This window comes from Leuciscus leuciscus (genome assembly GCF_965113295.1).
Source record: "Leuciscus leuciscus genome assembly, chromosome: 2".
NCBI lineage: Eukaryota > Metazoa > Chordata > Actinopteri > Cypriniformes > Leuciscidae > Leuciscus > Leuciscus leuciscus.
The window spans coordinates 4200031-4214166 of record NC_138726.1 but is presented as its reverse complement, the minus strand read 5'-3'; the positions used below and the strand labels follow the sequence as shown (position 1 = coordinate 4214166).

At 38.4% G+C, this 14136-nt stretch overlaps 1 protein-coding gene across 2 annotated transcripts; it reads right to left on the bottom strand.

The window, feature by feature from the left end:
• Window positions 1–2944: 2944 nt before the first annotated feature.
• ist1 (IST1 factor associated with ESCRT-III) lies at window positions 2945–13848 on the bottom strand. 2 transcript variants are annotated; one of them, XM_082161023.1, is made up of 10 exons: window positions 13701–13848; window positions 12872–12969; window positions 12591–12771; window positions 9124–9211; window positions 8958–9041; window positions 8369–8479; window positions 8067–8261; window positions 6989–7099; window positions 4277–4325; window positions 2945–4190 (listed from the first exon to the last, which is right to left on the bottom strand). In XM_082161023.1, exons 2-10 carry the CDS (start codon window positions 12957–12959, stop codon window positions 4024–4026), a joined length of 1074 nt encoding a protein of 357 aa, XP_082017149.1. In that variant the 5' UTR covers window positions 12960–12969; window positions 13701–13848; the 3' UTR covers window positions 2945–4023. The 2 variants fall into 2 exon arrangements, with proteins under 2 accessions (XP_082017149.1, XP_082017150.1); XM_082161024.1 differs by lacking the exon at window positions 4277–4325 and having other exon boundaries at window positions 6979–7099.
• Between the last annotated feature and the right edge of the window lie 288 nt (window positions 13849–14136).

Sequence of the window (14136 nt, the reverse complement as noted above, 5' to 3'; positions counted from 1 at the left end):
GAAATGTGATGCAACTGTAAATGACTTATCAACAAATAACAATTAGCAGGTACTGGCAATGCAAGCCCTGTTTGTGAATAACAGGAGTGTTGGCTGACGGTTCTTCTCCACCTTCACTTCAGCACACTGTTATTAGGAAGGTGTGTGTCAATGCCTCAGATGTGCTTCAGGACAGATGTGTTAGCAGGCACACACAGATGTTACCCTGACTGTGTGTTTATTCTTCACAGAGGTGAACTGAGCTCCTGAAGGGACGCTAGCAGACACTAGCCGTGTTTCCATTACCCTTCAAATTTCAAAATTGCGAGTTGAAAATACGCCCAATGGAAACACGTCAATTTCGCAAAAACTCCCATTTACCGCAAAAAAAGTTTTTTACGCTCGCATGAGGTGTTTTTTTCCAGGCAATTCGAAAAAGAAATATTTCACAAAACTGAAATGGACTTGGACTTATAAACAGTTTTTGCGCATTTACAGGTCACCTGACGTAGATGACGCGGTATGTTTGGACAGAAGACGAGATAAGTTATTTATTAAATTCATAAAAAACAAAAAAAATTACAGCAATACTGGATTCTAAACAACAAAGAAATGCCTCAATCAAGATCTTGAAGCAGAAATGAGGGAGAAACACCCAGAAACACCTCATATGAGCCGCTAACAAGTCACAACACAAGTATAAGGGTCTTTCCTTGCCATTAATGCTTGGAAAATACATCTACGTCTCCATTGATGGCTAGTGCGTTGGCTGAGATACACGTAAACCAACTAACATCCGTTACCATGATTTTGAAATGATTTATCGCAAGAGAGAGAGAGAGAGAGAAATACGTTTTAGTCGCATAACATCAGTTAATGGAAACGCTGTCATTTCGCTATTGTTTTTTATCGACATTTAGAAAAAATTTGAAAAAAGTTTTGCGCAAATTTGTACTAGAAAGCCTAGTGTCTCTGTGTCCCGTGTCTCGTTCTCCCCTCCAAACCTGAGCAGGGGAGATGAAGCTGTCTAAACCATAGATATCATATAATAAAGGCTAGATGTCTCTTGCGCGCTGCTGGCCAATGGAAGTCGACATCCGCACACGGCGGCCATCTTACCACAGGGTGCTCGCTCACTCGTAACATGGTGCATGTACTTTTAAATAACCATAACTTGCTCAATTTTCTACCGATTTTCAAACGGTTTGGTTTGTCATAAACGTCAGACTCGTAGTTATGACACTGCATACATATGAATAATTATAACAATGGACTTCCATATGAAGGAATTATAGCCACGTTAATAACGTTTGTAAGAAACCGAACCGTTTGTAAATCCGTCAAGATTTCAGCGAGATAAGAGGATTTGTGTGCGTGCTGATCACTCACCTTAATTCACAGCTTCCCTGTGGTAAGATGGTCGCCGGTGATGCCAGAAGTGACTCCGCCGTAAGACATCTAGCCTTTATTATATGATATCTATGGACTAAACCGCTCACTATCTAGTGTACGAAAGCCTCGCCTGATCTCTGACCGTGTCACACACTTTACAATAAGGTTAATTAATTAACTACCTTAGTTAACACGAACTAAGAATGAACAACACTTCTACAGCATTTAATAATCTTAGTATAATTTCAACATGTACTAATACGTTATTAATAACGTATTAGTAAATGTTGAAATTAATATTAGATTATTAAATGCTGTAGAAGTATTGTTCATTCTTTTTAATTTACAATCAAAGGTTGTGTTTGCTACATAAGTTAATGCACTGTGAACTAACATGAACAGCTGGATTTTTATGAACTAACATTAACAAAGATTAATAAATACTGTAACAAATGTATTGCTCAGTTAATACATTAAATAATGTTAACTAATGAACCTTATTGTAAAGTGTTACCAATAAAGCTATGAACTCACTGTATAATTCACATAATTACCTTGCAATGTAATATCTAAAAGTTATTTTAATTGAGTATACAACAAATTTGTCCAAACAAACCAAGGTTTCACAAGAGGGCATGAAAGGGTATTCGCAGTCAACAAATCAACACTCATAAAAAAGCATGGATTTGTCAGAATGTTGTACAATTCTGCATTACACATGTATTTTAAGAGGTCTTTATTTATGCAAGTGGTTCACATGTGTATTTGTAAGAGCTTTTCATAATTTTATGCTAAATTGGTAGGTTCTCTCTCATTCTGACATTCTCTAAACTCTGGGTCTCATTTACAAAATATTGCGTAGAAACCTTCCTACATTTGATCTAGTAATATCATATCTATGCGTACGCACGTTTTATATATGAGGCCTCACAACTCAAAAACACAGTAACTCACCCAAAACTTGGAATTCGAGCTTCAAAACCAGTTTTTGTGTCAATAAATCGGCAAATGCCACCAAAACTATAGTAGAATATAGAATAGAATATGCACATTTGCATTTATTTTTGTAGCAATGTTACATGTAAATAGGAAACCTTTCATGTCATGGGTATTTATGTAATAAACATTCATTTTGAAAATGAAAATGAAAAGGATAATTTTGCACGCAACGGCTCACACATTAAAAGCTGTCAATTTCACTGAGAATCAACTTGTCAGTTTTGATCAGCAAGCCTCGTGTATTTAGTATTGAGAAAATTCTTTTTGCACGCGTGCAATTTGCTTGAATGAATAAAAATTTATGTAAACAAGAAAATAAGTTTTGAGAAAAACATCTCAATTGAACCAAAGCAATCGAGGAAAACCTGTTATAAAGTTGTATAACTTCACCCTCTAGTGGTGTTAAAGAGTATAAAAACAGCTTCTTCACATCATATAAACTTCATCACAAGCTTATAAACTCATATGGTATTCATTAATGGAAAAACTTGTTACAGCAGTTTAGTAAAGTCCGTAGTGATTTTTTGTTTTGTTAAATCGTATTACTCATTCAGTGAATCTAGGTGAGAAGTCGTAAGGTTATGAGCAAATATACTTTATTACAGGGCATGTTTTCAATGCAAATTAAAATCAGCAAAACTAAACATTGCCAGATTTGTATTTAGATGATTTGAAGGGGGGGGGGGGGGGGCAAATTAGTGTTGTAAAGTCAAGGGAAAAAGAAGTCACACAGATATAAAACCACTATACAATCCAAACCTAAGACATTGACACAGATGTAGTCAATTCTTATAAATAAGTCAATAATATATGATGAAACCCCCACCAGAGAGAATAACGAGCATGTAAATGACTTATTTAAATGCGCTGTTCATTGTACAAGCTGTCAGATAGTCACGTGTCCCAGAGAAAGGTGTGGAACGGCAAGGCCACAGTTTAAGAGACGGAAACTAAGGCAAACTCAGTCTAGAAAACACGGACAAGACTAGCAAACAGGAGCGTTATCGACTGAAGAACAAATAAAAAAAACATTTGCTTTTGAGTCAAACGAAGAAGGCTGACAGGTGTCACTTCTCAAATCAGCCACAAATAAACAGCATTAAACTACATCACCAGAAACTTTAGGACAAAGAGATGATTATTAAACGCGAGGGTCAAATTCGAGGTCTCGAACATCACGGCCTCCTCAATAACAAAAACGCTGAGTCACTTCGTGAAACCACTGATATGCACTAACAACCCATGATATCACAGGCTTATGCAGGTTCACAGCCATTCAAAAGAGTTACACAACTCGGTGTAAATAATGGCAACAGGTTATTCCTGCTTTTACCAAGAGGAGTCATAGAGATTTACTGGGGAGAAAAGTTAGACGCTCTTTGCTAAATAGGGGGAAGCTAACAGACATGACGTGTCATCGATGCGTTTCTCATCTAAATGATGCAGTGATTTACACTATAGAATCTAGATGATTAAGTTTAGCTGTCAGCAAAGTGCTCATAAAAAGGTAGGCTAGTAGTCCGTTTGTATACTGAATCCCATCCTTCATTGTGTTAGGTAAGAAATATTATATTAAACCTCCACCAGAAGATCTGAGAGTGTGAAAACATTGAATTATTCGTGTGAGGACGATCTTCTGACTCCCAGATGCGCTTAGGTCTTCTTCTTGAGCTCCTCGAAGCGTCGTGACAGGTCGTCGAAGTCGATGTCTTCCGATGTGTTGGCGTTCGCTCCGAAGGACGAGGCTGGGAGTGTGTTGGGAACAGACGGGAGTTCGGGAAGGTTCGAGTTGTCATAGACCTGACCAGACGGGGACGGGCCTAGAGACAAAACACAGCTTTCAGAAACAAGATTATCAGAATGAGAGCAAAAAAATAAATAAATCATATTCGGATAGAGCACATACCTGGGATGACCTGGGAAGAATCAAAGGGTTTGACTGACAAATCATCGATCTTAAAAAACACATGAAACCGGTTAACAACAAATATTGCAAATTATCAGTACTGCTATACTCATAACTGTGAGGAGTCAGTATTAATGTGGCATTATTAGTGTAAAACAATCCAACAGACCCGTAGTGAACTGAACCCTGGAGTGAACATGGACACCTCATTTAGAAAGACAAATACAAGGATCCTGAATATCAACATACTGCAATTTGCAAGATGTTATGTTAACTTATTTGTAAAACATCCATATGCACAATAATGTCCTAAATGCATGCTTTTAATGATGAGACTTTTGTTTTTGTAATCAGGTTCTCAAATTATATAAAACTTGGATTTAGATCAACCAATATATCGGTTATCTATGTAAGCTTGTTTCCGCCACAGAATAAAATTTTTTAAAAGATAATTGCAACTCTTTATCTCAAAATTTAGTTTAAATTTCGCAATTCTCACTTTATTTCTCAGAATCATGTGATATAAAGTCCCAAATGCGAGTTATAAAGTCAGAATTGCGAGTTTTTATCTCACAGTTCTGACTTTATAACACAATTTAGACTTTATATCACACAATTCAATTTTCAAAAAATTTAAAAAGTCGCAATTACCTTTTTAATTTTTTTATTATGTGGCGGAAACAAGCTTCCATAGTTATCGGCTTTCAAATATAAAGAATTAATCAGTATCGGCCAAAATGTTCATATTGGTGCATCCATAGTATATATGAGAGCAAAAAAATTAGTACGCATGCTCTTCAGTCGTATTTATAGCACATTTTTGCCTTTATAATTCCCGATTTATAAATTGCTCACTTATGACGTAGGATGAAATCCAAGTTATGATCAAATGCACTTTATAAATGAGGCCCCTGTTTGTCAGTCCGGTTGTTAATGGAAAGGTTTCCTGTAAACATCTCAAGCACACTGGAGGAGTTTCTGAGGTAAATGCTTCAAGGTCAAGGTCTCAAACAGCAAAATCAGAAGAAAAAATCATTGTTGTTTTGTATAAAGGCAATAAAACATGTTAAGTGACATTTTCATTACATATTTCCCCTCAATTATAACAATAGGCTTCATTTTCTTTAAGCAAAATACAAATGTTTTTTCTTTTCATTTTGAGTTGACATATGAGCTGTTCTTTGCAGCCAATGTGAGAATGAGATTCAGCTTTTTAGTATATTTTTTGTGTTTATGACTCACATACAGCATATATGTATGGCTACTTAAATACTTAAAAAGCATTTCCCCAGAAAATAGCAAAAAAAGCCAAAGACTTGCGCTGGAGAGATCAGAAGTCAGGGTTTTGGAGCACATGCCTGTGTGAGACCAGAGGCCGGTTGATCCAGCTGGACATACAGACCGGTTGTAAGACTAGGCTGGACGGAAAATGAGTAGAATCAATGCCTGTTACACCATCTCACACCGTGTCCTAACTACACGCGACGCGCGATAAAATGCCTCTTCTCCATGTTAATGAGAGTGTGTGTCCTAACCAGCCGCGACGGCGACACGCGACGATTTAGAAACGGTTTCTATTTTTCTGCGACGTCGCGCTGGAACAACAAACACAAAGTGTGGCGATGATAATCTCAGGAACTGTTTATGTGCTTTATTTAATGTTAAAAGCGTGTAATGTGACTCTGATCATCATTTAGTGCTCAAGCTTTATAGCTGTAAAAGCAACAGTGGATAATTCACCTCAGATCTTGAAATTAAACAAATGGAAACAAGAACGTTCAAACTGTGAACAAACAAGTGTGTTCTTTGACAAAGATTGTTTTAGTAACTCAGCCTATGTATTTTAATAATGTTTAAATGTAATATTTGTTAATTTGATTATGCAACTACTTATCCATTTTCTTGCGAGTGCCGTCAAGATTACTCTCTGGTGCTGCGAGACTCCGCCCACACGCTGTTCTGATTGGCTGTGGGTTTTGATTGATTTTGACGCATCTCGCAGTCGCGTCACGTCTAGTGTGGACAGACAAATTATTTGTCGCTGGAATGTAAGACTAGTCTTAGCAGTTTATGCAACTGGACCCAGTTCTTTATTTTTATCAAAGTTTGCAACCGTTGTGAAAGGCGTCTTGAATATAACCGAATGTGTTGGTGTGGACCACAGACTGTAAAAAAAGATGGAGGACGCACCTTCACTCTCTTCCATTGGTGAAAAGTGAAGCCGCCAAAGTCCCAATAAGCTCAAAAGCCGCCAAAACGATCACTTCAACTTACATCAGCTTGATAAAAATGACAAAAAACATCATTGTAAAAACATTTTTTGAAGTGTAATTTGGTTGTTTAGTTTCCCTCACGTCCCATTAGACTTCATGGGGAGGCGGGGTTTATGAGCTATACTGCGACCAGCCACCGGGGGGTAATCGAGATGCTTCGGCTTCACTTTTCAGGACTTGTGCGACACGCTTGGTGTGGACGTGCATCGTCTACACCTGGTCGTAGTTTTACTCGGTGCAACAGGTGTAAATGTTTACTGGAACGCTAGATGTAGCCCAGCGTAGAGCTTACACACAACCTTTTTAGGTCCAGCTGGTGCAACCGGACTGACAACAGAGCGGGACTTAGACATGATGTGAACTGTAATAAACTGCTCTTCCCTTCGAGGTGAACAGGTCGTCTCCGTCTGTCTGAAGGGGTGCGATCACTTGAACTTACAGACTCATAGGTGGGAGGGCAGCTGGGCAGTTGTGGAGGCAGCCCTCCTCTCGCTGGAGCCTGGAAGTTGCTAAAGCCATCATAGGTGCCAACGGGACCGTTAAAAGCCTCCTGAAGGGGGAGATGATGTGAATCTGATTTTTTCATCTTAACAGACTTTATTTTTTAGATTGATAGTAGAGCTGCTCGATTAATCATTAAAAGATCGCGATCTTGATTCAAACACATACGGGATCTTATTCGTAAACGACAATGATTCACTATGTCTGTTAAACCTAAACAATAACAGCGAACATTCAGATCTGTGTTCTGAGCCAGAGAGAGCAGTTGTCATGTATAGATATTAAACAGCTTCACAAACAGTCTTTTCAATCACACAGATTCAGTCTTAGCAGATTTCCTGACAACATGCAAAAGACAGCTGAAAACTCATCTCTTCCGTGAGCACTATCTTTCCTTTTCCTTGAATCCCTCCCTTGTCTGGCTTATGCTACTCTAAGCAATGCCTGAAACTTTGTATTTTGAGCACTTCTTGCGTAGTTTGCCTTTTCATGATGACTCGCTTTGGATAAAGGCATCTGCTAAATGACTAAATGTAAATGTCTTACAATCATTCATATTATCACAGAAGAACTGGGATAAAAGTTTATAGTTCGGATATAAACACGGTGATCAAAATAGAGTAAATCACCTTTTTGAAATGAACTTGACACTTCAAATAAAGACGGTATCAATTATAACATTACACCAGTAGGTGGCGCCACGTGACTTAAAACATTTATTTGTCATTGAATTATTAATTCAAGAGATTCGTTCAAAAACGCTGATTCGTCCAGTAATGAAACAAGTGAAGTGTTGACGAGTGAGTCGTTGAATTATTCACTCAACCTGATTGAAAAATGTAATGTTTTTTAATAGACTGCAGTAATTGACATTTTGTCAGAACCTCTAGTAAATTAACACGTTCTTTTGTTTAGTTGTCTATTCAGAATGGTGTGAGAATCGTGATATCTACTTTAATCCTGAATCATGCAGCTCTATGGTGACGTGAAATTAGAAAGTTAGATGTTTGTCTTACAGCTCCTTTGGCCGCTGGGTAGTTGAAAGCTGTGGGCATCGGCATTGGCATGGGCATGGGCATAGGCATGCCAACAGCAGGAGCAGTAAACCCTCCTCCTCCTCCTCCTCCTCCTCCACCAGCTCCTCCTCCTGGCTTTCTGAAGTCACTGTTCACATCGATCAGATCGGCCTCTTCCCCCGGGCAAACCTCTGGCTGTGAATGTTACACATGCAGAACGTTTGAAACAAGTGCTGCTTTATAGAGATTATCTAGTTGGAAAGGAAGAGGAAGTTGGAAAGGAAGAGGAAATTGATTCCTACCCGAACCATGGCATCCGGTTCATAGGGAACGTTGTAGTTTTTGGCGATCTCAATGAGGTAGCGCTCCACCAAAATCTTGGGAGGGGCCTCCACGCTCAATTTGTGCATGAGCTACAGAAAGATAGCCCAATGTGAAGATACAACAGCTGAAAAGTAGATCTGTATAGCCCACCCCTTAAATATCTATGATGTTCGGTATATGGCTTGGCTTCCCTATCAATTTAAGATTAGGAAATTTTCCGTCTACCAAGTAAAAGTCGTATCTCTGACTGCTTAAGGCTAGAATTTGAACAAATGTTCAAGTTTTTAATGTTGTTTATGTGTCTATGTGGTGTTTTTAATCTGCTTTAAGACAAACCATGTGTAAGTTCATAAGTCGACAGCATTGCTGAGTATTTTCTCCTTAAAACTGCAGTGAACCAAAGACAGTCTCAAAAACATGCTTTGAAATCGCTGGTGTTTCTGACGTCACAAACTACCTTTTAACCAATCAGATCAACGTGTGATCGTCAACGAGTGAGTGGAGGCGGGGCTCATTTGCATATTCATAGAATGCCCACCACCTCTATTCAAACATGCTTCATCATACCCTATCATTAACTGTTCCAATCTGGTTTGTCCTACATAGCTTTCCATACTCTTTGCTGTATTTGGCACACAGCTGATCTGAAACCTGTGAAAAAGGGAAAAAAGACATGAATGATCCATACTCGATCTCCAGAAACAGATTTAAGACAGACACAATTTCTACCCACAATCTTCAGTTCCGCCACTTCTGATTGCAGTCGAGGAGCCGCCCAGATGAGTGTGGAAACGGCTTCTTGTAGACCAGGGTCCAGTTCCCTTAAAGAGAGGATGGTGAAGTTGAAGAAACATGGAGCATCCGAAATCACACACTTCCCTTCGATACAGCCGGCGGAAAACAGTATGTGACAAAAGAGGCTAGTAGAGCTGCACGATTAATCTTTAAAAGATCGCAATCTCGATTCAAACACCCACGTGATCTTACTCCTAAATTACAGCGATTCTTCTGACTATTACAACTTTGACAAGAACGATCACAGCGAACATTCAGCTCTGTGTTCTGATCCAGAGGGAGCCATTATCATGATATGAAACAGCTTCACAAACAGTTTTCAATCACACAGTATCATTATTTCTGTCTTTTAAATATTCATATTATCACAGAACAACTGGGATAAAAGTTTATAGTTCAGATATAAACACTGACGTCTAGCGATCAAAATAGAGGAAATCACCTTTTGAAAGTAACTTGACACTTCACATAACAATTTTTATAAATTACAGCGTTACACCAGTAGGTGGCGACAAGTGACTTAATGTTTTTTTCAGAGATTTGTTCAAAAACGCTGATTTATCCAGTAATGAAACAAGTGATGTATTCATGAGTGAGTCATTGAATCATTCACTCAACCTGATTAAAACATTCAAATTTTTCAATTTGAAAAATGATCAATTCATTCATTCATTTCGATTCGTTCAAAAATGCAGATTCATCTAGTAATGCATTGGTTCCCAAACTGGGGTGCGTGAGGTGACAGAGGGGGTACGCAAACAAAATACTGAGTTTTGCCTTTCATTTAATTCTACCACACCTTAAAATAAAAATTAAAACCGAATATGTATTTCTAACTGGCAAAATGCCATAAATACATGACATCCAATCAAATTACCTCATCTTTTGGTGTCAAAACTGACTGCATCCACACAAGCACATGATAGGTTGCGTGTAGATATACTGTCTAAGCAAATCTAGCTACATTACTGCCGTTCTTGACAATGTACCTTTGTAAAAGTAGGGGTTTAGCACTTACTAGCACCAACAAATATAGACACAGAGTGATCGATTTAAGACTCAAAATCTCTTCCATACAAAAACATACCCTGTTCGAGTTCTAGTATTTAATGTTGATCATATATTATACGGGCAAGAATGCAATTGTTCCCAAATATCCACACGATTGCAAACATGTCATTGATTATTATACAACAGGTCAACAAACAAAAGTAATGGAACAAGTTAAGTCATTGAATCATTCATTCAACCTGTTTTTTTTTTAAATAACTCAAATTATTTACGTTTTAATAGACTGCAGCAATTCACATTTATATAATTATACTTTTATATTTGAAACATTTAAATAAAGATTGTATCAATTACATTGTTACACCAGTAGGTGGCGACAAGTGACTTTTTTTTATCATGTATTTATCATTAAATTTGATACATTTAATGAGATTTGTTCAAAAACACTGATTCATCCAGCAATGAAAAAAGTGAGTGATCATTGAATCATTCACTTAACCCAATTTTTTTTTTAAATATTCAAATGAATGAAATATTTTTTAGGTAGACTGCAGCAGCAATACAGCCTGGAAATCCAGACCTAAATCTAAAAGATTAATGGTCTGGTGTCGGTCAATGAAAATCAACCAGCTCGAGGGGCGGCACCAAGCATGCATTTGAAAATCTCACTGCACGCTAGAGCTGTAGCGGTGCGTCGATGACGTCGACGCCAAAATTACGTCGACGTCATATTTTTTGCGTCGACGCTTCTTTATTTATTATCTATTTATTTTTTTGCACCATTCCCGGAGGTACAGCTCGCCACACACACACGTCTCCTTTCTCTGCAGAATGCCACAAATCCGCTCAACCAATCACAGCGCACCATTCCACGCATTGTAAACAGTAACGGTGGCGCTCTGACACCCGGCATCCTAGTTTTCCTTATCTACTTTGCACTTTTTGATCAACAAACAAACAAAAAAAATAATACATTGATGAACCTGTGGTGGATTCTGCCGTAGGGAAGAAACGTAAGCCATCGAAATCTAATCATTTACGTGAGGAGATTAAGAAGATGAGGCACGCGGGAGGAAGAGAAATGCCGACTGATGCTTGTTCTCACACGACAGCGTCAAACTTCTGTCGAATGCTGACACGTTAACCCCAGGGGATCTTTTAAAAAACTTTCAATTCTTGTACTCAAAGTCAACGAAAACCGAGCAGGACCTAAGCCATTTTACAGCTGATCGCCGTCAAAAAAGAAGGTCGCCGTCGTTCAGAAGGTATTTCCAGCGATGGCTGATTGAATGTAGCCTATGTTTAGTCCAGATTAGTATTGACCGAGTTCAGAGGCTGTCATATGTGGATCAACTTACTTTGTTGTGTATTTTCAACAGTTTCAATGTGAAAATTAACTTTTATATTGATTCAATGGATTAATTGCATGAAAAAAAAAGGATTTATCACATTTATACTATATTATTCAGAAGTAAACATTGTAGCTGACAGTGTGTTTATGTCAGAATGTTTATTTTTAAACCACAACCTTCTAAGTGCTTCTTTTACCAATATATTTAACATATCTTTTGCATTTCTCATCCAAACAACGTCAAACTTGGCACTGCACTTACTCGTGCCCAGACAGCTGTCGAGTTTGAAATCCATCGGAGTAACGGCTCGACAGAGATATGCGAATAACAGACAGGATAAATAATTCCAATTAGTCGTTAGATTAGTCGACTAATCGATAAAATAATCGCCCGACTAATCGTTTAATTAATAATCGTTTACCCCAGCCCTACTGCACGCAATTGGATAACACTACGACCAATCACAACAATAAACCCCATACGCTTAGTTACCAGCGGAGCTAACTGGTAGATTAGACTCTTCCGGTCAGCAAAACAGCAAAAACACCCTTCTTGCAAAGGAACGATTCGAGCGCCGTCTTCTGTTCCTCTTTTGGGAAAAAGCCAAGTCTAACTCGTTCATTGTAGCGGCCAAAGCCGTTTCAAACAACTGGTGTTCATCCAGAGCCATCTTGCAATGTTTACTGATGACTTCGACGTCACAGCGCTGTCGTCATCTCGCCTCTGGCCGTCCTATATCAGATAACCCGATGTGATTGGTGCAGCTCAGATAGAGGGGCATATTTAATGAGCTCCATTGCTCGATACCAGAGTAACTCGCTGAGCAAATTCAACTTGTGCTCTCGCGAGAACTCTGGTTTACCAGGGTAGCAGCAATAAGCATTTTGTCAGAACCTCCTAGTAAATTACATGTTATTGTGTTTAGTTGTCTATTCAGATTCGTGGGAGAATCATGAAAGTAATTAGGCCTACTTATTCAAAATATGTACCTACTCAAGAGCATAAAGTCACATTTAATAAGAAAAGAAAAAAGGTTACTCACTTCATGGACTGTATTAGGCCAAATCGGGTGAGCAGCAAATCACAGTATAACTCCAGGATCTCCATGGCCTCCACCAAATAATCCTCCCTGATGATGTGCTCCACCCGGATTCTCGCACGCTCATCTTTGCCCGCTGACAAGTAGTCTGCAATTTCCTTGCGAGCCTTCTGGGCTAATTCGGCTAATTCAGAGCAAACAGATTCAAAAGCAATTAGATGAACTTAGCCCAATCCAAAACACGTCACAAATATGTGCAACTTGTATTAGACAACCAAACTTACTTTTCTTCTTCTCAAGAAGTTTGAGGCGGTTTATGACAAGCCTGAGATTGACACGGAGCCTCTCGGATTTGAACCCTCCACCAAGCATGATGGGGCTTCTGTGGAAACAAATATCAGGTTAAAAGGACAGAAAGGACTCAGACTGAAGGTCTTAAAGTATCCCACATGTTATTGAAGCTACAGATGTTGGAGATACAGGAGCCTGTTTGGCGAGTGACGTCACTGCCTCGCCATGACGTCACGGTCATAACATGACAACAGCACAGTTCAGCTATTTACTGTTAGATAAAAGTAGTCCCCTATGTTACCCAGGTAAAAAATAGCATTAGCAATACTATGGTATCCGATCAAAACAACGTGGTTCGGTTTCATATAACTTACTTTTGTATTGAATGATTACGGTATTTACAAGCACTACAAAAAGTACCAAAGTACATGTAAAAAAATATGTTAATAATCTAGCACTTTTTTTAGTTGGTTAACTTACACGCTTATCTGTTTAAAAAACATTGGCTAATTTGTCACTTAGATTCCCTTAGGTAACGTTATGCTAACTACTATATGAGTCATGACAATTGGCCAAAACAAGTGTTAAAAAACAGTCTATCTGACTACCAGTCACTTGTTAATATTATTATGGATCGATTTGATGCATCTAGAACGCATAAATAATATTTTAAACCGTTTGTAATCTCATTGTTCAAACCAGGAAGAAACTCGATTAGCGGCTAAAAGAGCTAATTCAGTAAACAAAACCTACAGACATTAACAAATCATCATAAATGGCCAATAAAAACGGTAACTAAGATATAACAAACGCCACATTTACCTGTAGATTCCTCTTCAGACGCGGACAGTAAGTCTGTTTCGTTACAATCGTTGGGCGACTGCTCGATTATCATTCACTTCCGCATTGGACGTGACTTCATTGATGACGCTACACGTCACGTGGTCGGCAGCGCTTGTGATGGGAAACCCCCGTCACTAGGGTGGACAAATCACATGTCTTTAATGATGTCATGTTTATGATATTGCATGACAAGGTAGAATATCAGGCTGGCAAGAAACGCCTGCGAAATCACTATCACTAAAATATCCCATTGCTTAAACCTTACCAATGTACCTGCATACATCACTATATCGATATATTTATATTTCGCTGTTTTTTGTGTGTGTTCTGTTTGTCTTTCTCTCTTCTGTATGTGTATATATGTCATTGGTCTTTTATCTTGTATAAGCTACTATGTTTTGTTAACTTGCAATAA

Excerpts from the sequence above, each read along its gene's own strand:
- ist1 (XM_082161023.1), bottom strand. The coding sequence starts at position 12,959 with ATGCTTGGTGGAGGGTTCAAATCCGAGAGGCTCCGTGTCAATCTCAGG. Across the intron at positions 9,212-12,590 it reads GGCCTAATACAGTCCATGAA|GGAACTGGACCCTGGTCTAC; the intron begins GTGAGTAACCTT and ends CCTCTCTTTAAG. Across the intron at positions 7,100-8,066 it reads ACCCAGCGGCCAAAGGAGCT|GAGGCTTTTAACGGTCCCGT; the intron begins GTAAGACAAACA and ends CTCCCCCTTCAG.